This window comes from Oncorhynchus clarkii, chromosome 27 (assembly GCF_045791955.1).
Source record: "Oncorhynchus clarkii lewisi isolate Uvic-CL-2024 chromosome 27, UVic_Ocla_1.0, whole genome shotgun sequence".
Lineage (NCBI taxonomy): Eukaryota > Metazoa > Chordata > Actinopteri > Salmoniformes > Salmonidae > Oncorhynchus > Oncorhynchus clarkii.
The window spans coordinates 48580561-48608528 of NC_092173.1; the positions used below are offsets into that span (position 1 = coordinate 48580561).

General features: G+C 49.9%; 1 protein-coding gene across 1 annotated transcript in view; it reads right to left on the minus strand.

Moving 5' to 3' along the window:
- The window catches only part of LOC139385684 (transcriptional coactivator YAP1), a 142924-nt gene that overhangs the window by 48112 nt on the left and 66844 nt on the right, over positions 1–27968 (minus strand). The window contains exons 3-4 of the mRNA XM_071130953.1: positions 24933–25051; positions 21193–21330 (exon numbers count right to left, since the gene is read on the minus strand). Coding sequence (XP_070987054.1) covers positions 21193–21330; positions 24933–25051 — 257 coding nt within the window. The remainder of the gene's footprint in view (positions 1–21192; positions 21331–24932; positions 25052–27968) is intronic.

Below are 27968 nucleotides of genomic sequence, written 5' to 3' on the forward strand. Positions count from 1 at the left end.
CCAGACAGGTCCCTTCTGAACCCAGACAGGTCCCTCCTGAACCCAGACAGGTCTCTTCTGAACCCAGATAGGTCCCTTCTGAACCCAGCCAGGTCCCTTCTGAAAACAGCAAGGTCCCTCCTGAACCCAGCCAGGTCCCTTCTGAACCCAGCCAGGTCCCTTCTGAACTCAGCCAGGTCCCTCCTGAACCCAGCCAGGTCCCTTCTGACCCTAGACCCAGCCAGGTCCTTCTGAACCCAGACAGGTCCCTTCTGAACCCAGACAGGTCCCTCCTGAACCCAGCCAGGTCCCTCCTGAAACCAGACAGGTCCCTTCTGAACCCAGACAGGTCCCTTCTAACCCCAGACAGGTCCCTCCTGAATCCAGCCAGGTCCCTCCTGAACCCAGCCCCAGCCAGGTCCCTCCTGAATCCAGCCAGGTCCCTCCTGAACCAAGACAGGTCCCTTCTGAACCAAGGCAGGTCCCTCCTGAACCCAGACAGGTCCCTCCTGAATCCAGACAGTTCCCTCCTGAACCCAGACAGGTCCGTTCTGAACCCAGACAGGTCCCTCCTGAACCCAGCCAGGTCCCTTCTGAACCCAGGCAGGTCCCTTCTGAACCCAGGCAGGTACCTCCTGAACCCAGAAAGGTCCCTTCTGAACCCAGACAGGTCCCTTCTGAACCCAGACAGGTCCCTTCTGAATCCAGCCAGGTCCCTCCTGAACCCAGCCAGGCCCCTCCTGAACCCAGACAGGTCCCTTCTGAACCCAGACAGGTCCTTTCTGAACCCAGACAGGTCCTTGTGAACCCAGACAGGTACCTCCTGAACCCAGACAGGTCCCTTCTGAACCCAGACAGGTCCCTCCTGAACCCAGCCAGGTCCCTCTTGAACCCAGACAGGTCCCTTCTGAACCCAGCCAGGTCCCTCCTGAACCCAGACAGGTCCCTCCTATAGCCAGACAGGTCCCTCCAGAACCCAGACAGGTCCCTCATGAAACCAGACAGGTCCCTTCTGAACCCAGACAGGTCCCTTCTAACCCCAGACAGTTCCCTCCTGAATCCAGCCAGGTCCCTCCTGAACCCAGCCCCAGCCAGGTCCTTCTGAACCCATACAGGTCCCTTCTGAACCCATACAGGTCCCTTCTGAACCCAGCCAGGTCCCTTCTGAACCCAGACAGGTCCCTTCTGAACCCAGACAGGTCCCTCCTGAACCCAGCCCCAGCCAGGTCCCTTCTGAACCCAGCCAGGTCCTTCTGAACCCAGACAGGTCCCTTCTGAACTCAGGCAGGTCCCTCCTGAACCCAGGCAGGTCCCTTCTGAACCCAGCCAGGTCCCTTCTGAACCCAGCCAGGTCCCTCCTGAACCAGGCCCCTCCTGAACCCAGACCGGTCCCTTCTGAACCCAGACAGGTCCCTCCTGAACCCAGCCAGGTCCCTTCTGAACCCAGCCAGGTCCCTTCTGAACCCAGACAGGTCCCTTCTGAACCCAGACAGGTCCCTTTAGAACCCAGACAGGTCCCTTCTGAACCCAGACAGGTCCCTTCTGAACCCAGACAGGTCCCTCCTGAACCGAGACAGGTCCCTCCTGAACCGAGACAGGTCCCTCCTGAACCCAGACAGGTCCCTCCTGAACCCAGACAGGTCCCTTCTGAACCCAGACAGGTCCCATCTGAACCCAGCCAGGTCCCTTCTGAACCCAGACAGGTCCCTTCTGAACCCAGACAGGTCCCTTCTAAACCCAGACAGGTCCCTCCTGAATCCAGCCAGGTCCCTCCTGAACCCAGCCCCAGCCAGGTCCTTCTGAACCCAGACAGGTCCCTTCTGAACCCAGACAGGTCCCTCCTGAACCCAGCCAGGTCCCTCCTGAAACCAGACAGGTCCCTTCTGAACCCAGACAGGTCCCTTCTGAACCCAGACAGGTCCCTTCTAACCCCAGACAGGTCCCTCCTGAATCCAGCCAGGTCCCTCCTGAACCCAGCCCCAGCCAGGTCCTTCTGAACACATACAGGTCCCTTCTGAATCCAGCCAGGTCCCTCCTGAACCAAGACAGGTCCCTTCTGAACCAAGGCAGGTCCCTCCTGAACCCAGACAGGTCCGTTCTGAACCCAGACAGGTCCCTCCTGAACCCAGCCAGGTCCCTTCTGAACCCAGACAGGTCCCTGTTGAACCCAGCCAGGTCCTTCTGAAACCAGGCAGGTCCCTTCTGAACCCAGGCAGGTTCCTCCTGAACCCAGACAGGTCCCTTCTGAACCCAGCCAGGTCCCTTCTGAACCCAGACAGGTTCCTTCTGAATCCAGCCAGGTCCCTCCTGAACCCATCCCCAGCCAGGTCCCTCCTGAACCCAGCCAGGCCCCTCCTGAACCCAGACAGGTCCCTTCTGAACCCAGACAGGTCCCTCCTGAACCAAGACAGGTCCCTTCTTAACCCAGACAGGTCCTTTCTGAACCCAGACAGGTCCTTCTGAACCCAGACAGGTACCTCCTGAACCCAGACAGGTCCCTTCTGAACCCAGACAGGTCCCTGCTGAACCCAGCCAGGTCCCTCCTGAACCCAGACAGGTCCCTTCTGAACCCAGCCAGGTCCCTCCTGAACCCAGACAGGTCCCTCCTGAACCCAGACAGGTCCCTTCTGAAACCAGACAGGTACCTCCTGAACTAAGACAGGTCCCTTCTGAACCCAGACAGGTCCTTTCTGAACCCAGACAGGTCCTTCTGAACCCAGACGGGTACCTCCTGAACCCAGACAGGTCCCTTCTGAACCCAGACAGGTCCCTCCTGAACCCAGCCAGGTCCCTCCTGAATCCAGCCAGGTCCCTCCTGAACCCAGCCCCAGCCAGGTCCTTCTGAACCCATACAGGTCCCTTCTGAATCCAGCCAGGTCCCTTCTGAACCAAGGCAGGTCCCTCCTGAACCCAGACAGGTCCCTCCTGAATCCAGACAGGTCCCTCCTGAACCCAGCCAGGTCCTTCTGAACCCAGACAGGTCCCTCCTGAACCCAGACAGGTCCGTTCTGAACCCAGACAGGTCCCTCCTGAACCCAGCCAGGTCCCTTCTGAACCCAGACAGGTCCCTCTTGAACCCAGCCAGGTCCTTCTGAACCCAGGCAGGTCCCTTCTGAACCCAGGCAGGTTCCTCCTGAACCCAGACAGGTCCCTTCTGAACCCAGCCAGGTCCCTTCTGAACCCAGACAGGTCCCTCCTATAGCCAGACAGGTCCCTCCAGAACCCAGACAGGTCCCTCATGAATCCAGACAGGTCCCTTCTGAATCCAGCCAGGTCCCTCCTGAATCCAGACAGGTCCCTTCTGAAACCAGACAGGTACCTCCTGAACTAAGACAGGTCCCTTCTGAACCCAGACAGGTCCTTTCTGAACCCAGACAGGTCCTTCTGAACCCAGACAGGTACCTCCTGAACCCAGACAGGTCGCTTCTGAACCCAGACAGGTCCCTGCTGAACCCAGCCAGGTCCCTCCTGAACCCAGCCAGGTCCCTCCTGAATCCAGCCAGGTCCCTCCTGAACCCAGCCCCAGCCAGGTCCTTCTGAACCCATACAGGTCCCTTCTGAATCCAGCCAGGTCCCTCCTGAACCAAGACAGGTCCCTTCTGAACCAAGGCAGGTCCCTCCTGAACCCAGACAGGTCCCTCCTGAATCCAGACAGGTCCCTCCTGAACTAAGACAGGTCCCTTCTGAACCCAGACAGGTCCTTTCTGAACCCAGACAGGTCCTTCTGAACCCAGACAGGTACCTCCTGAACCCAGACAGGTCGCTTCTGAACCCAGACAGGTCCCTGCTGAACCCAGCCAGGTCCCTCCTGAACCCAGCCAGGTCCCTCCTGAATCCAGCCAGGTCCCTCCTGAACCCAGCCCCAGCCAGGTCCTTCTGAACCCATACAGGTCCCTTCTGAATCCAGCCAGGTCCCTCCTGAACCAAGACAGGTCCCTTCTGAACCAAGGCAGGTCCCTCCTGAACCCAGACAGGTCCCTCCTGAATCCAGACAGGTCCCTCCTGAACTAAGACAGGTCCCTTCTGAACCCAGACAGGTCCCTCCTGAACCCAGACAGGTTCCTTCTGAACCCAGACAGGTCCCTCCTGAATCCAACCAGGTCCCTCCTGAACCCAGCCCCAGCCAGGTCCTTCTGAATCCAGCCAGGTCCCTCCTGAATCCAGCCAGGTCCCTCCTGAACCAAGACAGGTCCCTTCTGAACCCAGACAGGTCCCTCCTGAACCCAGCCAGGTCCTTCTGAACCCAGCCAGGTCCCTCCTGAACCCAGACAGGTCCCTTCTGAACCCAGACAGGTCCCTCCTGAACCCAGACAGGTCCCTCCTGAACCCAGACAGGTCCCTCCTGAACACAGACAAGTCCCTCCTGAACCCAGACAGGTCCCTTCTGAACCCAGACAGGTCCCTCCTGAACCCAGACAGGTCCCTCCTATAGCCAGACAGGTCCCTCCAGAACCCAGACAGGTCCCTCATGAATCCAGACAGGTCCCTTCTGAATCCAGCCAGGTCTCTTCTGAACCCAGACAGGTCCTTCTGAACCCAGACAGGTCCCCTCTGAACCCAGACAGGTCCCTTCTGAACCCAGACAGGTCCCTTCTGAACCCAGACAGGTCCCTTCTGAACCCAGACAGGTCCCTTCTGAACCCAGACATGTCCCCCCTGAACCTAGCCGGATCCCTCCTGAATCCAGACAGGTTCCTTCTGAACCCAGACAGGTCCATCCTGAATCCAGCCAAGTCCCTCCTGAACCCAGCCCCAGCCAGGTCCTTCTGAATCCAGCCAGGTCCTTCCTGAATCCAGCCAGGTCCTTCCTGAATCCAGCCAGGTCCCTCCTGAACCAAGACATGTCCCTTCTGAACCCAGGCAGGTCCCTCCTGAACCCTGACTGGTCCATCCTGAAACAAGACAGGTCCCTCCTGAACACAGACAAGTCCCTCCTGAACCCAGACAGGTCCCTTCCGAACCCAGACAGGTCCCTTCTGAACCCAGACAGGTCCCTTCTGAACCCAGACATGTCCCCCCTGAACCTAGCCAGATCCCTCCTATAGCCAGACAGGTCCCTCCAGAACCCAGACAGCTCTGAATCCAGCCAGGTCTCTTCTGAACCCAGACAGGTCCTTCTGAACCCAGACAGGTACCCTCTGAACCCAGACAGGTACCCTCTGAACCCAGACAGGTCCCTTCTGAACCCAGAAAAGGTCCCTCCTGAACCCAGACAGGTCCCTTCTGAACCCAGACATGTCCCCCCTGAACCTAGCCAGATCCCTCCTGAACCCAGACAGGTTCCTTCTGAACCCAGACAGGTCCCTCCTGAATCCAGCCAGGTCCCTCCTGAACCCAGACCCAGCCAGGTCCTTCTGAATCCAGCCAGGACCCTCCTGAATCCAGCCAGGTCCCTCCTGAACCAAGACAGGTCCCTTCTGAACCCAGGCAGGTCCCTCCTGAACCCTGACAGGTCTCTCCTGAATCCAGACAGGTCCCTCCTGAACCCAGCCAGGTCCTTCTGAACCCAGCCAGGTCCCTCCTGAACCCAGACAGGTCCCTTCTGAACCCAGACAGGTCCCTTCTGAACCCAGACAGGTCCCTCCTGAACCTAGCCAGGACCATTCTGAACCCAGACAGGTCCCTTCTGAACCCAGACAGGTCCCTTCTGAACCCAGACAGGTCCCTCTTGAACCCAGACAGGTCCCTCCAGAACCCAGACAGGTCCCTCATGAATCCAGACAGGTCCCTTCTGAATCCAGCCAGGTCTCTTCTGAACCCAGACAGGTCCTTCTGAACCCAGACAGGTCCCCTCTGAAACCCAGACAGGTCCCTTCTGAACCCAGACAGGTCCCTTCTGAACCCAGACAGGTCCCTCCTGAACCCAGACAGGTCCCTTCTGAACCCAGACATGTCCCTCCTGAACCTAGCCAGATCCCTCCTGAACCCAGACAGGTTCCTTCTGAACCCAGACAGGTCCCTCCTGAATCTAACCAGGTCCCTCCTGAACCCAGCCCCAGCCAGGTCCTTCTGAACCCAGACAGGTCCCTTCTGAACCCAGACAGGTCCCTCCTGAACCCAGCCAGGTCCATTCTGAACCCAGACAGGTCCCTTCTGAACCCAGACAGGTCCCTCCTGAACCCAGACAGGTCCATCCTGAACCCAGACAGGTCCCTCCTGAACCCAGCCCCAGCCAGGTCCCTTCTGAAACCAGCCAGGTCCTTCTGAACCCAGACAGGTCCCTTCTGAACCCAGGCAGGTTCCTCCTGAACCCAGACAGGTCCCTTCTGAACCCAGCCTTCTGAACCCAGCCAGGTCCCTTCTGAATCCAGCCAGGTCCCTCCTGAACCCAGCCCCAGCCAGGTCCCTCCTGAACCCAGCCAGGCCCCTCCTGAACCCAGACAGGTCCCTTCTGAACGCAGACAGGTCCCTCCTGAACCTACACAGGTCCCTTCTGAACCCACACAGGTCCCTTCTGAACCCAGACAGGTCCCTTCTGAACCCAGACAGATCCCTTCTGAACCCAGCCAGGTCCCTTCTGAACCCAGACAGGTCCCTTCTGAACCCAGACAGGTCCCTCCTGAGCCCAGACAGGTCCCTCCTGAGCCCAGACAGGTCCCTTCTGAACCCAGCCAGGTCCCTTCTGAACCCAGACCCAGCCAGGTCCTTCTGAACCCAGCCAGGTCCCTTCTGAACCCAGACCCAGCCAGGTCCCTTCTGAACCCAGACCCAGCCAGGTCCCTCCTGAACCCAGACAGGTTCCTTCTGAACCCAGACAGGTCCCTTCTGAACCCAGACAGGTCCCTCCTGAACCCAGACAGGTCCCTCCTGAACCCAGACAGGTCCCTCCTGAACACAGACAAGTCCCTCCTGAACCCAGACAGGTCCCTTCTGAACCCAGACAGGTCCCTCCTGAACCCAGCCCCAGCCAGGTCCCTCCTGAACCCAGACAGGTTCCTCCTGAACCCAGACAGGTCCCTTCTGAACCCAGACCCAGACAGGTCCCTTCTGAACCCAGACAGGTCCCTTCTGAACCCAGACAGGTCCCTCCTGAACCCAGACAGGTCCCTCCTGAACCCAGACAGGTCCCTTCTGAACCCAGCCCCAAAGCACTCAAGCTGTTTTCTCTGCTCACCTTCTCCTCTCATTTTAAAGGGGAACACAACACAGGATTATCCCTGTCCGGCATTCTCCCAGCTTTCACACTCGTGAAATTGTAGGAAAATAGCTGCAAAAAATGTACTATTTTCCCTCAGCTCCATGGCAAAATTTAGAGATTTGTGGAATTGCAGGATATTAGCTTTGAAACTGCTTGAATTTTCTCTCTGCCGCCAAGATATTTTTGACTTATTCTTTGGTGTGTGTATGTTTTTTTCATGGCTCAACCCCCTACCCTGCCTGCCTCCCGGCCTGCTCTGCGATGGGGCCTCACACAGGGGGAGAAGAGAGTAGAGACAGCCCCAGCCGACTACAGCCCTCAGTTATTAAAGGAGCTCTGCTGCTTTTTCTTGTCAGAGCTCAAATTAGCCTCCATTATCAAAGCAGCTGGCTTCTGATTGGACAGACCTACATAGCAGTGCAACAGTCTACAGCTCTCATATAGCCTGCAATGTAAAACCATTACAATACACAGAGACACAGGGATTACAAAAGCAATGCCACTGTTTTTAATACATTCAATCAAATCAGATGCAAAACATTTGTCTTTACCAAATGTACAGTCATTCCAAAAGCACCTTCCTGGAACTACATACAATATAAGACAATGAGATTAGTGGATGTTGAACTGACTGTCGAATCAAATAATACTGTACTATAGATATCACTACTGGAAAACAAAAACCTGTTGCTTGCTGCACAGATTGAAACTCCCTCTCTCTCTCTCACCCTCTCTCTCTCTCCCCCACCCTCCCTCCCTCTCTCTCCCCCTCCCTCTCTCTCTCCCCCTCCCTCTCTCTCCCCCTCCCTCTCTCCATCCCTCTCTCTCCCCCTCCTTCCCTCTCTCTCCCCCTCCTTCCCTCTCTCCCACTCTCTCCCTCTCCCTCCTTCTCTCATTCCATCTCTGACTCAGGGCCCACCAAGCTGCTGCATTCAAGACTTATAAATCTTCAAAGAGCTTAACCCATCTGAGCCGCTTCTCCTACCCAACTGCCCCCCTCTTTCCTCCTTCTCTCCCTCCCTCCCCCACTCCTACTCCCCCCCACTCCTCCCTCCTTCTCTCCCTCCCTCCCCCACTCCTACTCTCCCCCTCCCCCACTCCTTCCTCCTACTCTCCCCCCTCCCCCACTCCTTCCTCCTACTCTCCCCCACTCCTTCCTCCTACTCTCCCCCCTCCCCCACCTTCCTCCTTCTCTCACTCCCCCACTCCTACTCCCCCCCTCCCCCACTCCTCTCTCTCTCTCTTTCTCTGTCTCTCTCTCTCTCTCTCTGTCTCTCTCTCTGTCTCTCTCTCTGTCTCTCTCTCTGTCTCTCTCTCTGTCTCTCTCTCTGTCTCTCTGTCTGTGTGTGTGTGTGTTTTTCCCTTCTTGTCCTTGATCACATATTTACATGCACAAAAATACTCTGGCGAACTGAGTGCCGTGCTGTGGTTTGGATAACTATAACGCAACAATTAAACAAGACAACAGGCTGTGTTGTGTGTGTATTGTGTGTTAGACAGTGAGAGACAGGGAGACATGTCGTATATGGGGTATTTCAAAATACTAACGGAATGACTTTCAATACTGTTTAAAAAATTAAAACAGGGTACCCCTGTCTCGTGAGGGCTGAGGGGTTACGTGCTACACCCCTGTTTATAACTATGAGAAATCTAAGATGTGTCAAAAAAAACAGCGCCCAACCCTGTGTTCCCGGGTGAGCTTCCCTAGCGAACAGGCTCAGTAATGAAGGGACGTCTCCTCGAGGTACTGAGCCAGAGCTTCCCTAGCGAACAGGTTCAGTAATGAAGGGACGTCTCCTCGAGGTACTGAGCCAGAGCTTCCCTAGCGAACAGGCTCAGTAATGAAGGGACGTCTCCTTGAGGTACTGAGCCAGAGCTTCCCTAGCGAACAGGCTCAGTAATGAAGGGACTTCTCCGAGGTACTGAGCCAGAGCTTCCCTGGCGAACAGGCTCAGTAATGAAGGGACGTCTCCTCGAGGTACTGAGCCAGAGCTTCCCTAGCGAACAGGCTCAGTAATGAAGGGACGTCTCCTCGAGGTACTGAGCCAGAGCTTCCCTAGCAAACAGGCTCAGTAATGAAGGGACGTCTCCTCGAGGTACTGAGCCAGAGCTTCCCTAGCGAACAGGCTCAGTAATGAAGGGACTTCTCCTCGAGGTACTGAGCCAGAGCTTCCCTAGCGAACAGGCTCAGTAATGAAGGGACGAGTTAATTAGTCAGTGACTTGAGCAGGACCCATCATCTCTCTGAACCCACACACACACTTCCCTATCCTTGTGGGGACCAAACAATTCATTCCAATTCAAAATCCTATGTTCCTTAATCCTAACCGTTACCCTTAACCCTGACCCCAATTGTAACCCTAACGCTAACCCTTGACCCTTAACCCTAACCCTAACCCCTAAGCCTAAAATAGCCTTTTTCCTTGTGGGTAAAATGTCCCCACAGAATGTTGTTTTGTTATCGTTGTGAAGAGTTCTGGTCGCCACAAGGAGAGTAAAACCAAAAAGATACACACACACACACGTCCACAAACACACACACTCACGTCCACAAACACACACACACACGTCCACAAACACACACGTCCACAAACACACACACTCACGTCCACAAACACACACACTCACGTCCACAAACACACACGTCCACAAACACACACACTCACGTCCACAAACACACACACTCACGTCCACAAACACACACACACACGTCCACAAACACACAAACTCAAGTCCACAAACACACACACTCACGTCCACAAACACACACGTCCACAAACACACACACTCACGGGGAGGGGACCCTTCCTGGCACACTGAGGGAAAGCCCTGGCTGGAGGGAACGTAGCAGAGTGAAACTTCACACCTGTCCCATCTGGTTCAGGAGAGACCTGTCCCATCTGGTTCAGGAGAGACCTGTCCCATCTGGTACAGGAGAGACCTGTCCCATATTGTCCTGGTTCAGAAGAGACCTGTCCCATCTGGTTCAGGAGAGACCTGTCCCATATTGTCCTGGTTCAGGAGGGACCTGTCCCAGCTGGTTCAGGAGAGACCTGTCCCATCTTCTCCTGGTTCAGGAGAGACCTGTCCCATCTTCTCCTGGTTCAGGAGAGACCTGTCCCAGCTGGTTCAGGAGAGACCTGTCGTAACAGTTCTATAATCTAGTCCTTTCCTGATAAAAATCACTCAATCACTCCTGTCCTGTCTTGTGGTCATTTTTGCTCGCAGAAATATGTAGGCCATTGTGTTTTTTGTTGTTTTTAGGAGGTATTGAAAGTAATTCCAGTAATGCCATACGCAACTGTGATACATTCAGAAAGTAAACGTTACAGCCTTATTCTAAGGTGGATTTAAAAAAAAATGTTTTTATCAATCTACACAAAACCCCTTATTGACAAAGCAAAAACAGGTCTTTAGAAATGCTTGTAAATGTATATCTAAATATATATATATATATATATATATATATACACACACATAGACACATATCATGGTAAATGTATATCTAAATATATATATATATACACACATAGACACATATCATGGTAAATGTACTCAGTATTTTGTTGAAGCACCTTTGATTACAGCCTCAAGTCTCCTCGGGTATGACGCTACAAGCTTGGCGCACCTAGTCTCCCAGTCCCTGCCGCTGAAAAACATCCACACAGCATGGTGCTGCCACCACCATGCTTCACCGTAGGGATGGTGTCAGGTTTCCTCCAGACGTGATGCTGCCACCACCATGCTTCACCGTAGGAATGGTGTCAGGTTTCCTCCAGACGTGACTCTTGGCATTCAGGCCAAAGAGTTCAATGTTGGTTTCATCAGACCAGAAAATCTTGTTTCTCACCATCTGAGAGTCCTTTAGGTGCCTTTTGGCAAACTCCAAGCGTGTTGTGCCTTTTACTGAGGAGTGACTTCCGTCTGGCCACTACCATAAAGGCCTGTTTGGTGGAGTGCTGCAGAGATGGTTGTCCTTCTGGAAGGTTGTCCCATCTCCACAGAGGAACTCTGGAGCTCTGTCAGAGTGACCATCGGGTTCTTGGTCACCTCCCTGACCAAGGCCCTTCTCCCCTGATTGCTCAGTTTGGCTGGGCGGCCGTCTCTAGGAAGAGTCTTGGTGGTTCCAAACTTCTTCCATTTAGGAATGATGGAGGCCACTGTATTCTTGGGGACCTTCAATGCAGCAGAAATGTTTTGGTACCCTTCCCCAAATCTGTGCCTCAATACAATATTGTCTCGGAACTCTATGGACAATTTCTTCGGTCTCATGGCTTGGTTTTTGCTCTGACAGGCACTGTCAACTGTGGGACCTTATATAGACAGGTGTGTGCCTTTCCAAATCATGTCCAATCAATTTATTTAACCACTGGTGAACTCAAGTTGTAGAAAATCTCAAAGATGATAAATGGAAACAGGATGTTCCTGAGCTCAATTTAGAGTTTCAAAGCAAAGGGTCTGAATACTTATGTAAATAATGTATTTCTGTTTTGAAATTTTAATAAATTTGCTTTGTCATTATGGTGTATTGTGATGTCATTATGGGGTATTGTGATGTCATTATGGGTTATTGTGATGTCATTATGGGGTATTGTGATGTCATTATGGTGTATTGTGATGTCATTATGGTGTATTGTGATGTCATTATGGTGTATTGTGATGTCATTATGGTGTATTGTGATGTCATTATGGGGTATTGTGATGTCATTATGGTGTATTGTGATGTCATTATGGTGTATGGTGTGTAAATTGATGAGGATTCTTTTTTTCTCATCCATTTTAGAATAAGTCTGTAATGTAACAAAATGTGGAAAAAGTCAAGGGGTCTGAATACTTTCCGAATGCCCTGTATGTACTTTTCTTACCCATCTTAGTTACATGCACTGACTGTAGCCCTAAGTCACTCTGGATGAGAAGGTATTCTAAATAACCTAAATGTAGATGACTGGAAGACGAGGACAGAGACCTCAACAGGATGGTCTGATCAGCACCGCCATTAAACTGTAGTCTACAGCTGTTCCCTGAGCACATTACACTGTAGTCTACAGCTGACCCCTGAGCACATTACACTGTTGTCTACAGCTGTTCCCTGAGCACATTAAACTGTAGTCTACAGCTGACCCCTGAGCACATTACACTGTAGTCTACAGCTGACCCCTGAGCAGATTAAACTGTAGTCTACAGCTGACCCCTGAGCACATTACACTGTAGTCTACAGCTGACCCCTGAGCACATTAAACTGTAGTCTACAGCTGACCCCTGAGCACATTAAACTGTAGTCTACAGCTGAGCACATTAAACTGTAATCTACAGCTGACCTCTGAGCACATTACACTGTAGTCTACAGCTGACCCCTGAGCACATTACACTGTAGTCTACAGCTGACCCCTGAGCACATTACACTGTAGTCTACAGCTGACCCCTGAGCACATTAAACTGTAGTCTACAGCTGACCTCTGAGCACATTAAACTGTAGTCTACAGCTGTTCCCTGAGCACATTAAACTGCAGTCTACAGCTGACCCCTGAGCACATTACACTGTAGTCTTCAGCTGACCTCTGAGCACATTAAACTGTAGTCTACAACTGACCTCTGACCACATTAAACTGTAGTCTACAGCTGACCCCTGAGCACATTAAACTGTAGTCTACAGCTGTTCCCTGAGCACATTAAACTGTAGTCTACAGCTGACCTCTGAGCACATTAAACTGTAGTCTACAGCTGACCCCTGAGCACATTAAACTGTAGTCTACAGCTGTTCCCTGAGCACATTACACTGTAGTCTACAGCTGACCCCTGAGCACATTAAACTGTAGTCTACAGCTGACCTCTGAGCACATTAAACTGTAGTCTACAGCTGACCTCTGAGCACATTAAACTGTAGTCTACAGCTGACCTCTGAGCACATTAAACTGTAGTCTACAGCTGAGCACTGAGCACATTAAACTGTAGTCTACAGCTGACCCCTGAGCACATTAAACTATAGTCTACAGCTGACCTCTGAGCACATTAAACTGTAGTCTACAGCTGACCTCTGAGCACATTAAACTGTAGTCTACAGCTGACCCCTGAGCACATTACACTGTAGTCTACAGCTGTTCCCTGAGCACATTAAACTGTAGTCTACAGCTGACCCCTGAGCACATTACACTGTAGTCTACAGCTGACCCCTGAGCACATTAAACTGTAGTCTACAGCTGATCCTGAGCACATTAAACTATAGTCTACAGCTGACCCCTGAGCACATTAAACTGTAGTCTACAGCTGACCCCTGAGCACATTAAACTGTAGTCTACAGCTGAGCACATTAAATTGTAGTCTACAGCTGACCCCTGAGCACATTACACTGTAGTCTACAGCTGACCCCTGAGCACATTACACTGTAGTCTACAGCTGACCCCTGAGCACATTACACTGTAGTCTTCAGCTGACCTCTGAGCACATTAAACTGTAGTCTACAGCTGACCTCTGAGCACATTAAACTGTAGTCTACAGCTGACCCCTGAGCACATTAAACTGTAGTCTACAGCTGACCCCTGAGCCCATTACACTGTAGTCTACAGCTGACCCCTGAGCACATTAAACTGTAGTCTACAGCTGTCCCCTGAGCACATTACACTGTAGTCTACAGCTGACCTCTGAGCACATTAAACTGTAGTCTACAGCTGACCCCTGAGCACATTAAACTGTAGTCTACAGCTGACCCCTGAGCACATTACACTGTAGTCTACAGCTGTTCCCTGAGCACATTACACTGTAGTCTACAGCTGACCTCTGAGCAAAATAAACTGTAGTCTACAGCTGACCCCTGAGCACATTAAACTGTAGTCTACAGCTGACCCCTGAGCACATTACACTGTAGTCTACAGCTGACCCCTGAGCACATTACACTGTAGTCTACAGCTGACCCCTGAGCACATTAAACTGTAGTCTACAGCTGTTCCCTGAGCACATTACACTGTAGTCTACAGCTGACCCCTGAGCACATTACACTGTAGTCTACAGCTGACCCCTGAGCACATTACACTGTAGTCTACAGCTGACCCCTGAGCACATTAAACTGTAGTCTACAGCTGACCTCTGAGCACATTAAACTGTAGTCTACAGCTGTTCCCTGAGCACATTAAACTGTAGTCTACAGCTGACCTCTGAGCACATTAAACTGTAGTCTACAGCTGACCCCTGAGCACATTAAACTGTAGTCTACAGCTGTTCCCTGAGCACATTACACTGTAGTCTACAGCTGACCCCTGAGCACATTAAACTGTAGTCTACAGCTGACCTCTGAGCACATTAAACTGTAGTCTACAGCTGACCTCTGAGCACATTAAACTGTAGTCTACAGCTGACCTCTGAGCACATTAAACTGTAGTCTACAGCTGAGCACTGAGCACATTAAACTGTAGTCTACAGCTGACCCCTGAGCACATTAAACTATAGTCTACAGCTGACCTCTGAGCACATTAAACTGTAGTCTACAGCTGACCTCTGAGCACATTAAACTGTAGTCTACAGCTGGCCCCTGAGCACATTACACTGTAGTCTACAGCTGTTCCCTGAGCACATTAAACTGTAGTCTACAGCTGACCCCTGAGCACATTACACTGTAGTCTACAGCTGACCCCTGAGCACATTAAACTGTAGTCTACAGCTGATCCTGAGCACATTAAACTATAGTCTACAGCTGACCCCTGAGCACATTAAACTGTAGTCTACAGCTGACCCCTGAGCACATTAAACTGTAGTCTACAGCTGAGCACATTAAATTGTAGTCTACAGCTGACCTCTGAGCACATTACACTGTAGTCTACAGCTGACCCCTGAGCACATTACACTGTAGTCTACAGCTGACCCCTGAGCACATTACACTGTAGTCTACAGCTGACCCCTGAGCACATTACACTGTAGTCTTCAGCTGACCTCTGAGCACATTAAACTGTAGTCTACAGCTGACCTCTGAGCACATTAAACTGTAGTCTACAGCTGACCCCTGAGCACATTACACTGTAGTCTTCAGCTGACCTCTGAGCACATTAAACTGTAGTCTACAGCTGACCTCTGAGCACATTCAACTGTAGTCTACAGCTGACCCCTGAGCACATTAAACTGTAGTCTACAGCTGACCCCTGAGCACATTACACTGTAGTCTACAGCTGACCCCTGAGCACATTAAACTGTAGTCTACAGCTGACCCCTGAGCACATTACACTGTAGTCTACAGCTGACCCCTGAGCACATTAAACTGTAGTCTACAGCTGTCCCCTGAGCACATTACACTGTAGTCTAAAGCTGACCTCTGAGCACATTAAACTGTAGTCTACAGCTGACCCCTGAGCACATTAAACTGTAGTCTACAGCTGACCCCTGAGCACATTACACTGTAGTCTACAGCTGTTCCCTGAGCACATTACACTGTAGTCTACAGCTGACCTCTGAGCACAATAAACTGTAGTCTACAGCTGACCCCTGAGCACATTAAACTGTAGTCTACAGCTGACCCCTGAGCACATTACACTGTAGTCTACAGCTGACCCCTGAGCACATTACACTGTAGTCTACAGCTGACCCCTGAGCACATTAAACTGTAGTCTACAGCTGTTCCCTGAGCACATTACACTGTAGTCTACAGCTGACCTCTGAGCACATTAAACTGTAGTCTACAGCTGACCCCTGAGCACATTAAACTGTAGTCTACAGCTGTTCCCTGAGCACATTAAACTGTAGTCTACAGCTGTTCCCTGAGCACATTAAACTGTAGTCTACAGCTGACCCCTGAGCACATTACACTGTAGTCTACAGCTGACCCCTGAGCACATTACACTGTAGTCTACAGCTGACCACTGAGCACATTAAACTGTAGTCTACAGCTGACCTCTGAGCACATTAAACTGTAGTCTACAGCTGACCCCTGAGCACATTACACTGTAGTCTACAGCTGACCTCTGAGCACATTACACTGTAGTCTACAGCTGACCCCTGAGCACATTAAACTGTAGTCTACAGCTGACCCCTGAGCACATTAAACTGTAGTCTACAGCTGACCCCTGAGCACATTAAACTGTAGTCTACAGCTGACCCCTGAGCACATTACACTGTAGTCTACAGCTGACCCCTGAGCACATTAAACTGTAGTCCACAGCTGTTCCCTGAGCCCATTACACTGTAGTCTACAGCTGACCTCTGAGCACATTAAACTGTAGTCTACAGCTGTTCCCTGAGCACATTAAACTGTAGTCTACAGCTGACCCCTGAGCACATTACACTGTAGTCTACAGCTGTTCCCTGAGCACATTACACTGTAGTCTACAGCTATTCCCTGAGCACATTACACTGTAGTCTACAGCTGACCCCTGAGCACATTAAACTGTAGTCTACAGCTGACCCCTGAGCACATTACACTGTAGTCTACAGCTGACCCCTGAGCACATTACACTGTAGTCTACAGCTGACCCCTGAGCACATTAAACTGTAGTCAACAGCTGACCCCTGAGCACATTAAACTGTAGTCTACAGCTGACCCCTGAGCACATTACACTGTAGTCTACAGCTGACCCCTGAGCACATTAAACTGTAGTCTACAGCTGTTCCCTGAGCACATTACACTGTAGTCTACAGCTGACCTCTGAGCACAATAAACTGTAGTCTACAGCTGACCTCTGAGCACATTAAACTGCAATCTACAGCTGACCCCTGAGCACATTAAACTGTAGTCTACAGCTGACCCCTGAGCACATTAAACTGTAGTCTACAGCTGACCCCTGAGCACATTAAACTGTAGTCTACAGCTGACCCCTGAGCACATTACACTGTAGTCTACAGCTGTTCCCTGAGCACATTACACTGTAGTCTACAGCTGTTCCCTGAGCACATTACACTGTAGTCTACAGCTGACCCCTGAGCACATTAAACTGTAGTCTACAGCTGACCCCTGAGCACATTACACTGTAGTCTACAGCTGACCCCTGAGCACATTACACTGTAGTCTACAGCTGACCCCTGAGCACATTAAACTGTAGTCAACAGCTGACCCCTGAGCACATTAAACTGTAGTCTACAGCTGACCCCTGAGCACATTACACTGTAGTCTACAGCTGACCCCTGAGCACATTAAACTGTAGTCTACAGCTGTTCCCTGAGCACATTACACTGTAGTCTACAGCTGACCTCTGAGCACATTAAACTGTAGTCTACAGCTGACCCCTGAGCACATTAAACTGTAGTCTACAGCTGACCCCTGAGCACATTACACTGTAGTCTACAGCTGACCCCTGAGCACATTAAACTGTAGTCTACAGCTGTTCCCTGAGCACATTAAACTGTAGTCTACAGCTGACCCCTGAGCACATTACACTGTAGTCTACAGCTGACCTCTGAGCACATTACACTGTAGTCTACAGCTGACCCCTGAGCACATTAAACTGTAGTCTACAGCTGACCTCTGAGCACATTAAACTGCAATCTACAGCTGACCACTGAGCACATTAAACTGTAGTCTACAGCTGACCCCTGAGCACATTACACTGTAGTCTACAGCTGTTCCCTGAGCACATTACACTGTAGTCTACAGCTGTTCCCTGAGCACATTACACTGTAGTCTACAGCTGACCCCTGAGCACATTAAACTGTAGTCTACAGCTGACCCCTGAGCACATTACACTGTAGTCTACAGCTGACCCCTGAGCACATTACACTGTAGTCTACAGCTGACCCCTGAGCACATTAAACTGTAGTCTACAGCTGACCCCTGAGCACATTACACTGTAGTCTACAGCTGACCCCTGAGCACATTACACTGTAGTCTACAGCTGACCCATGAGCACATTAAACTGTAGTCTACAGCTGTTCCCTGAGCACATTACACTGTAGTCTACAGCTGACCTCTGAGCACATTAAACTGTAGTCTACAGCTGACCCCTGAGCACATTACACTGTAGTCTACAGCTGACCCCTGAGCACATTACACTGTAGTCTACAGCTGACCCCTGAGCACATTAAACTGTAGTCTACAGCTGTTCCCTGAGCACATTACACTGTAGTCTACAGCTGACCTCTGAGCACATTAAACTGTAGTCTACAGCTGACCCCAAAGCACATTAAACTGTAGTCTACAGCTGTTCCCTGAGCACATTAAACTGTAGTCTACAGCTGTTCCCTGAGCACATTAAACTGTAGTCTACAGCTGACCCCTGAGCACATTACACTGTAGTCTACAGCTGACCCCTGAGCACATTAAACTGTAGTCTACAGCTGACCTCTGAGCACATTAAACTGTAGTCTACAGCTGACCCCTGAGCACATTAAACTGTAGTCTACAGCTGACCCCTGAGCACATTACACTGTAGTCTACAGCTGTTCCCTGAGCACATTAAACTGTAGTCTACAGCTGACCCCTGAGCACATTACACTGTAGTCTACAGCTGACCCCTGAGCACATTAAACTGTAGTCTACAGCTGACCTCTGAGCACATTGAACTGTAGTCTACAGCTGACCCCTGAGCACATTAAACTCTAGTCTACAGCTGACCCCTGAGCACATTAAACTGTAGTCTGCAGCTGACCCCTGAGCACATTAAACTGTAGTCTACAGCTGACCTCTGAGCACATTACACTGTAGTCTACAGCTGACCCCTGAGCACATTACACTGTAGTCTACAGCTGACCTCTGACCTCTCACATATGAACATTGACAACATGAATGTTAGTGGCAGTACTGCATAAGTAAATCTGTTAATTTCACTCTTCACCTCAGATGACACGGGTTTAGTTAAAAACTGCTTGATGTTAAAGTTGTTAGGAGTAGAGCAGCTATGCCACAGCAGGCCTCGTGTCCCTTGACCCTCATGTACTTGGTTCCCTCATTGTCAAAGACAACTCCATCAAATGAAGCTATGCTAACGGCTCCTTGGCTGCGACAAGTTGTCGCAACATCCTCTATTGAAGGGTTAATCATTTAGCCCACTGACGTATGTTGGTGTCTGAGGTAGCCTAGTGACTGCCTACAACTGGAGCGAGGTACAAGAATGAGCCAACAGATGGGGGAAGGGGCGGAATGACCGTTAATTTTATTTATTTTTTAAACCCTACACAACTGTTTTCTTAATTAAATGCTCTACATGACATATTTAAACCCCAAAACAACTATGTTGATAACTATTCCTGTACTGCCTTCCTGTGGACTGTTGATCCTGTCATATCCTGTCCCATCCTGTCCCAAACTTGACTCGAGAACTATAACTCCCATTCCTACCAGAATCCCACGCGACCCGAAGGAGTTCTCTTCCTGTGTCGACCTCTACTGAGCAGCAAGCAACCCACGTTCCTGTGACTGTCGCCATATAGCTAAATCCCATGGCTGGAGAGAACGCCCCACACCACAGTCACCTGTGGCTGTCATCAGCTCACCAGGCCACCAGAGGCTGCAGCACTTCCAACCACACACATTAACTCAGCCCCAAGGATTAGCTAAGGGCTAACTCAGCTCTTGCTCAAACACTGAACTACTAAAACGTAGCCGCTGTCTGAGTTCTGGACTATACGGAGAGCTGTGTGTGCTGTCCAAACTCCTCCCAACGACTTTCAATACAGTGAATCAATTGGAAAATGACTGGAAGATGGCTTAAGGGGCCCTGTAAAAACGTGTTGTTGTTGCTGCTCCTCCTCCTCTCCCAGACTCCGTGAAGCCGTGCAGTAGCAGTGGGCCAAGAGGGGATGTTGACATGTGGTTAGAAAGATGATGTCATAGTCTGACTAGTCACTGCAGGCAGAACAATATGGTCTCACAGGGAAATGAACTGTGACTGCCTATTGAATTAAAGTGAGTTTAATCATGGTGGTGTCCAGCGTGAATACTAAAGGACTACTAAAGGAATACTATGTAACAGAAGGTTAATACTAAAGTAATACTAAAGGAGTACTAAAGGAATACTAAAGGAGTACAAAAGGAATACTAAAGGAGTACTAAAGGAGTACTAAAGGACTACTAAAGTAATACTAAAGGAGTACTAAAGGACTACTAAAGGAGTACAAAAGGAGTACTAAAGGAGTACTAAAGGAGTACTAAACGAGTACTAAAGGAATACTAAACGAGTACTAAAGGAGTACTAAAGGAGTACTAAAGGAGTACTAAAGGACTACTAAAGGAGTACTAAAGGACTACTAAAGGAGTACTAAAGGACTACTAAAGGAATACTAAAGGAGTACTAAACGAATACTAAAGGAGTACTAAAGGAATACTAAAGGAGTACTAAAGGAGTACTAAAGTAATACTAAAGGAGTACTAAAGTAATACTAAATGAGTACTAAAGGAGTACTAAAGGAATACTAAAGGAGTACTAAAGGAATACTAACGGAGTACTAAAGGAGTACTAAAGGAATACTAGAGGAGTACTAAAGTAATACTAAAGGAGTACTAAAGGAATACTAAAGGAGTACTAAAGGAATACTAGAGGAGTACTAAAGTAATACTAAAGCAGTACTAAAGGAATACTAAAGGAGTACTAAAGGAATACTAGAGGAGTACTAAAGTAATACTAAAGGAATACTAAAGGACTACTAAAGGAGTACTAAAGGAATACTAAAGGAGTACTAAAGGAATACTAGAGGAGTACTAAAGTAATACTAAAGGAGTACTAAAGGAATACTAAAGGAGTACTAAAGGAATACTAGAGGAGTACTAAAGTAATACTAAAGGAGTACTAAAGGACTACTAAAGGAGTACTATGTAACAAAAGGTTAATACTAAAGGAATACTAGAGGAGTACTAAAGTAATACTAAAGGAATACTAAAGGACTACTAAAGGAGTACTATGTAACAAAAGGTTAATACTAAAGTAATACTAAAGTAATACTAAAGGAATACTAAAGGAGTACTATGTAACAAAAGGTTAATACTAAAGTAATACTAAAGTAATACTAAAGGAATACTAAAGGACTACTAAAGGAGTACTATGTAACAAAAGGTTAATACTAAAGTAATAGCAGTGTTACTTGACAAGCATACGACCAGTGTGTAAAGTGTTACCTAACAGGCTGAGAGATGACCATTACAGAATTGAGAGATGTGAGTGTTTTCTCACCGTAGCGTGGGTCAAGTCGCGGGTCGAGGCGCGGGTCGAGGCGCGGGTCGAGCCAAGAGGTGGTTTTGTTCTTGTGGTTGATGTAGTAGACCTCTCCCTCTGAGGTTACGGCCTGTTCCCAGCAGTCAGGGAGAGGACCTTAGAGAGGACAGAGAGGTTAGGCTGGAGCTGGACAGGCAGGGAGAGGACCTTGGGGAGATTAGGCTGGAGCTGGACAGGCAGGGATAGGACCTTAGAAAGGACAGAAAGGTTAGGCTGGAGCTGGACAGGCAGGGAGAGGACCTTAGAGAGGACAGAAAGGTTAGGCTGGAGCTGGACAGGCAGGGAGAGGACCTTAGAGAGGACAGGGAGGTTAGGCTGGAGCTGGACAGGCAGGGAAATGACCTTAGAGAGGACAGGGAGGTTAGGCTGGAGCTGGACAGGCAGGGAGAGGACCTTAGAGAGGACAGGGAGGTTAGGCTGGAGCTGGACAGGCAGGGAGAGGACCTTAGAGAGGACAGAGAGGTTAGGCTGGAGCTGGACAGGCAGGGAGAGGACCTTAGAGAGGACAGGGAGGTTAGGCTGGAGCTGGACAGGCAGGGAGAGGACCTTAGAGAGGACAGGGAGGTTAGGCTGGACAGGCAGGGAGAGGACCTTAGAGAGGACAGGGAGGTTAGGCTGGAGCTGGACAGGCAGGGAGAGGACCTTAGAGAGGACAGAGAGGTTAGGCTGGAGCTGGACAGGCAGGGAGACGACCTTAGAGAGGACAGAGAGGTTAGGCTGGACAGGCAGGGAGAGGACCTTAGAGAGGACAGGGAGGTTAGGCTGGACAGGCAGGGAGAGGACCTTAGAGAGGACAGGGAGGTTAGGCTGGACAGGCAGGGAGAAGACCTTAGAGAGGACAGAAAGGTTAGGCTGGAGCTGGACAGGCAGGGAGAGGCCCTTAGAGAGGACAGGGAGGTTAGGCTGGAGCTGGACAGGCAGGGAGAGGACCTTAGAGAGGACAGGGAGGTTAGGCTGGACAGGCAGGGTGTGTGTGGGAGGAGGGGGAACGTGACTTTACTAAGTTTACCCAGGCATACAGTGTGTGGATGCAGGGTTGCATCACAGGATGATCCTGACCAAATCAAAAACAGCTAGTTACAGGAAAACACACCAATAAAGACAGAAACAGAAAGTCATTTGGATGGGTATGTTAAAACATCTGTTTCAAAAGACATTTAAATGACCATAGAATATAGTATATGAACAAAGCCACCACTGTTGACATGTTCAAATAAGAGAAGCTCTGTAAGTGCTGTCATACTGATGTAGGTGAATAGAAGGTCAAAGTAACAGATGAACCCACGAACAGAAAAACCTAGGACCTATTCAGAAGTAGTGGTTGGTAGCGGTTGCCACTGACGACAGATAAACGTGCCAATCACCAAGGCACAAACATGTTAAAAACAATTGTTGTTCCAACTCTCTAACCCCACCTGGGAAGAAGCTCACCAGGAACACTATCTGAGGCAGCTCACTAACATGAGTTTACAGTTTTATTAGTTGTGTGTGCAGGATACATATGGTATACAGCGTCCAACTAGAGGCAAAAGAAACACACAACTGTTTAGCAGAGGTGCTGGCTAACAGAGTAGAACACCTGTTTGGGAGAGGTGCTGGCTAGCAGAGTAGAACACCTGGTTAGGAGAGGTGCTGGCTAACGGAGTAGAACACCTGTTTAGGAGAGGGGCTGGCTAGCAGAGTAGAACACCTGGTTAGGAGAGGTGCTGGCTAACGGAGTAGAACACCTGTTTAGGAGAGGTGCTGGCTAGCAGAGTAGAACACCTGTTTAGGAGAGGTGCTGGCTAGCAGAGTAGAACACCTGTTTAGGAGAGGTGAGAGTCTACAATGACAGTATAATGAGAGTGGGACAATTATTGGCCGCCATCCTGAGTTGATTAAACAATACGACCTAATATGGTGAACATTATTCTGGATCTTTGGACAGCAGGTAGCCCAGTGGTTAGAGTAGGTAGCCTAGTGGTTAGAGCAGGTAGCCTAGTGGTTAGAGCAGGTAGCCTAGTGGTTAGAGCAGGTAGCCTAGTGGTTAGAGCAGGTAGCCTCGTGGTTAGAGCAGGTAGCCCAGTGGTTAGAGCAGGTAGCCCAGTGGTTAGAGCCTAGTGGTTAGAGGCAGATAGCCTAGTGGTTAGAGGCAGGTAGCCCAGTGGTTAGAGCAGGTAGCCTAGTGATTAGAGCAGGTAGCCTAGTGGTTAGAGCAGGTAGCCCAGTGGTTAGAGCAGGTAGCCTAGTGGTTAGAGGCAGATAGCCTAGTGGTTAGAGGCAGGTAGCCCAGTGGTTAGAGCAGGTAGCCTAGTGGTTAGAGGCAGGTAGCCCAGTGGTTAGAGCAGGTAGCCTAGTGGTTAGAGGCAGGTAGCCCAGTGGTTAGAGCAGGTAGCCTAGTGGTTAGAGCAGGTAGCCTAGTGGTTAGAGCAGGTAGCCTAGTGGTTAGAGTGTTGTTGGACTAGTAACAGAAAGGTTGCAAGATCGAATCCCCGAGATGACAAGGTAAAAAATCTGCCGTTCTGCCCCTGAACAAGGCAGTTAAGCCACTGTTCCCTGGTAGTGTAAGACTCCACAGCCATAGTTATTTAACAAAGTAGCACCTTGTAGCATCTTCAGGCCTAATGTACCATCAACACCCCACCCACCCCCCTCCAGAGATAATAACTTACCCTTCAGGCCCAATGTACCATCAACACCCCACCCACCCCCCTCCAGAGATAATAACTTACCCTTCAGGCCCAATGTACCATCAACACCCCACCCACCCCCCTCCAGAGATAATAACTTACCCTTCAGGCCTAATGTACCATCAACACCCCACCCACCCCCCTCCAGAGATAATATCTTACCCTTCAGGCCTAATGTACCATCAACACCCCACCCACCCCCCTCCAGAGATAATATCTTACCCTTCAGGCCTAATGTACCATCAACACCCCACCCACCCCCCTCCAGCGATAATAACTTACCCTTCAGGCCTAATGTACCATCAACACCCCACCCACCCCCTCCAGAGATCTAACCCTTCAGGGCTAATGTACCATCAACACCCCACCCACCCCCCTCCCGAGATCTTACCCTTCAGGTGGTCTGAGATCTAATACATTAAAAAAAGCTTGTTTTGCCTTTAGTTTAACTCTGTGGTCTATGATGCACTGGTACAGGGCTGCCCGTGTGAGTCTGTGTCCGACTGTGAGTCTGCGTCCGACTGTGAGTCTGCGTCCGACTGTGAGTCTGCGTCCGACTGTGAGTCTGCGTCCGACTGGGTGAGTCTGCGTCCGACTGGGTGAGTCTGCGTCCGACTGTGAGTCTGCGTCCGACTGTGCGAGTCTGCGTCCGACTGTGAGTCTGCGTCCGACTGTGAGTCTGCGTCCGACTGTGAGTCTGCGTCCGACTGTGAGTCTGCGTCCGACTGTGAGTCTGCGTCCGACTGTGAGTCTGCGTCCGACTGGGTGAGTCTGCGTCCGACTGTGCGAGTCTGCGTCCGACTGTGAGTCTGCGTCCGACTGGGTGAGTCTGCGTCCGACTGTGTGAGTCTGCGTCCGACTGTGTGAGTCTCTGTCCGACTGTGTGAGTCTGCGTCCGACTGTGAGTCTCTGTCCGACTGTGAGTCTCTGTCCGACTGTGAGTCTGTGTCCGACTGTGAGTCTGTGTTCGACTGTGAGTTTGTGTCCGACTGTGAGTCTGTGTCCGAGTGTGCGTGAGCGTGTACTGACCACTAGCAGGGCTCATGATGTTCTGTTGCTGGACTGGTACAGGGCTGGTGGGAGGGGCCTGGTTCATCTGTAGGAGGGCCTTACGAGGGTCCAGCCAGGTGGTCGACTGGTCCAGATGGCTGCACAGAGAGAGAAGAGAAGAGTTGAACGAAATGAGCATGTTTGATGATGAACTTCCCTTGCCTTTGCAGAATTCTACTGTCCGTTTCATGGAATTAGTGTGAGGAGTCACTTATGAGGAATCATTTATGAGGCGTCACTTATGATGAATCACTTATGAGGAATCACTTATGAGGAGTCACTTACAGTTCCAACAAATGTCTGGAAAGGTTCCAGTTTAAGCAGGGTTGGACCAGATAATGGAAGCCTATGAGGCTGCAGCAGACGCTTTCAAACCATGAACAGCTCTGTAGCCTAAATTATGGTCTATATCAGTGGATGACCCATCCCACGTGGTGTTTATAGATACCTAGAGGTTACGACCCATCCCACGTGGTGTTTATAGATAGCTAGAGGTTACGACCCATCCCACGTGGTGTTTATAGATACCTAGAGGTTACGACCCATCCCATGTGGTGTTTATAGATACCTAGAGGTTACGACCCATCCCATGTGGTGTTTATAGATACCTAGAGGTTACGACCCATCCCTCGTGGTGTTTATAGATACCTAGAGGTTACGACCCATCCCACGTGGTGTTTATAGATACCTAGAGGTTACGACCCATCCCATGTGGTGTTTATAGATACCTAGAGGTTACGACCCATCACATGTGGTGTTTATAGATACCTAGAGGTTACGACCCATCCCATGTGGTGTTTATAGATACCTAGAGGTTACGACCCATCCCATGTGGTGTTTATAGATACCTAGAGGTTACGACCCATCCCTCGTGGTGTTTATAGATAGCTAGAGGTTACGACCCATCCCACGTGGTGTTTATAGATACCTAGAGGTTACGACCCATCCCATGTGGTGTTTATAGATACCTAGAGGTTACGACCCATCCCATGTGGTGTTTATAGATACCTAGAGGTTACGACCCATCCCTCGTGGTGTTTATAGATACCTAGAGGTTACGACCCATCCCACGTGGTGTTTATAGATACCTAGAGGTTACGACCCATCCCATGTGGTGTTTATAGATAGCTAGAGGTTACGACCCATCCCACGTGGTGTTTATAGATACCTAGAGGTTACGACCCATCCCATGTGGTGTTTATAGATACCTAGAGGTTACGACCCATTCCATGTGGTGTTTATAGATACCTAGAGGTTACGACCCATCCCACGTGGTGTTTATAGATACCTAGAGCTTACGACCCATCCCATGTGGTGTTTATAGATAGCTAGAGGTTACGACCCATCCCACGTGGTGTTTATAGATACCTAGAGGTTACGACCCATCCCACGTGGTGTTTATAGATACCTAGAGGTTACGACCCATTCCATGTGGTGTTTATAGATACCTAGAGGTTACGACCCATTCCATGTGGTGTTTATAGATACCTAGAGGTTACGACCCATCCCATGTGGTGTTTATAGATATCTAGAGGTTACGACCCATCCCACGTGGTGTTTATAGATACCTAGAGGTTACGACCCATCCCATGTGGTGTTTATAGATAGCTAGAGGTTACGACCCATCCCCCGTGGTGTTTATAGATACCTAGAGGTTACGACCCATCCCATGTGGTGTTTATAGATACCTAGAGGTTACGACCCATCCCTCGTGGTGTTTATAGATAGCTAGAGGTTACGACCCATCCCACGTGGTGTTTATAGATACCTAGAGGTTACGACCCATCCCATGTGGTGTTTATAGATACCTAGAGGTTACGACCCATCCCATGTGGTGTTTATAGATACCTAGAGGTTACGACCCATCCCTCGTGGTGTTTATAGATACCTAGAGGTTACGACCCATCCCACGTGGTGTTTATAGATACCTAGAGGTTACGACCCATCCCATGTGGTGTTTATAGATAGCTAGAGGTTACGACCCATCCCACGTGGTGTTTATAGATACCTAGAGGTTACGACCCATCCCATGTGGTGTTTATAGATACCTAGAGGTTACGACCCATTCCATGTGGTGTTTATAGATACCTAGAGGTTACGACCCATCCCACGTGGTGGTTATAGATACCTAGAGCTTACGACCCATCCCATGTGGTGTTTATAGATAGCTAGAGGTTACGACCCATCCCACGTGGTGTTTATAGATACCTAGAGGTTACGACCCATCCCACGTGGTGTTTATAGATACCTAGAGGTTACGACCCATTCCTTGTGGTGTTTATAGATACCTAGAGGTTACGACCCATTCCATGTGGTGTTTATAGATACCTAGAGGTTACGACCCATCCCATGTGGTGTTTATAGATATCTAGAGGTTACGACCCATCCCACGTGGTGTTTATAGATACCTAGAGGTTACGACCCATCCCATGTGGTGTTTATAGATAGCTAGAGGTTACGACCCATCCCACGTGGTGTTTATAGATACCTAGAGGTTACGACCCATCCCATGTGGTGTTTATAGATACCTAGAGGTTACGACCCATTCCATGTGGTGTTTATAGATACCTAGAGGTTACGACCCATCCCACGTGGTGTTTATAGATACCTAGAGGTTACGACCCATCCCATGTGGTGTTTATAGATAGCTAGAGGTTACGACCCATCCCACGTGGTGTTTATAGATACCTAGAGGTTACGACCCATCCCACGTGGTGTTTATAGATACCTAGAGGTTACGACCCATTCCATGTGGTGTTTATAGATACCTAGAGGTTACGACCCATTCCATGTGGTGTTTATAGATACCTAGAGGTTACGACCCATCCCATGTGGTGTTTATAGATACCTAGAGGTTACGACCCATTCCATGTGGTGTTTATAGATACCTAGAGGTTACGACCCATCCCACGTGGTGTTTATAGATACCTAGAGGTTACGACCCATCCCATGTGGTGTTTATAGATAGCTAGAGGTTACGACCCATCCCACGTGGTGTTTATAGATACCTAGAGG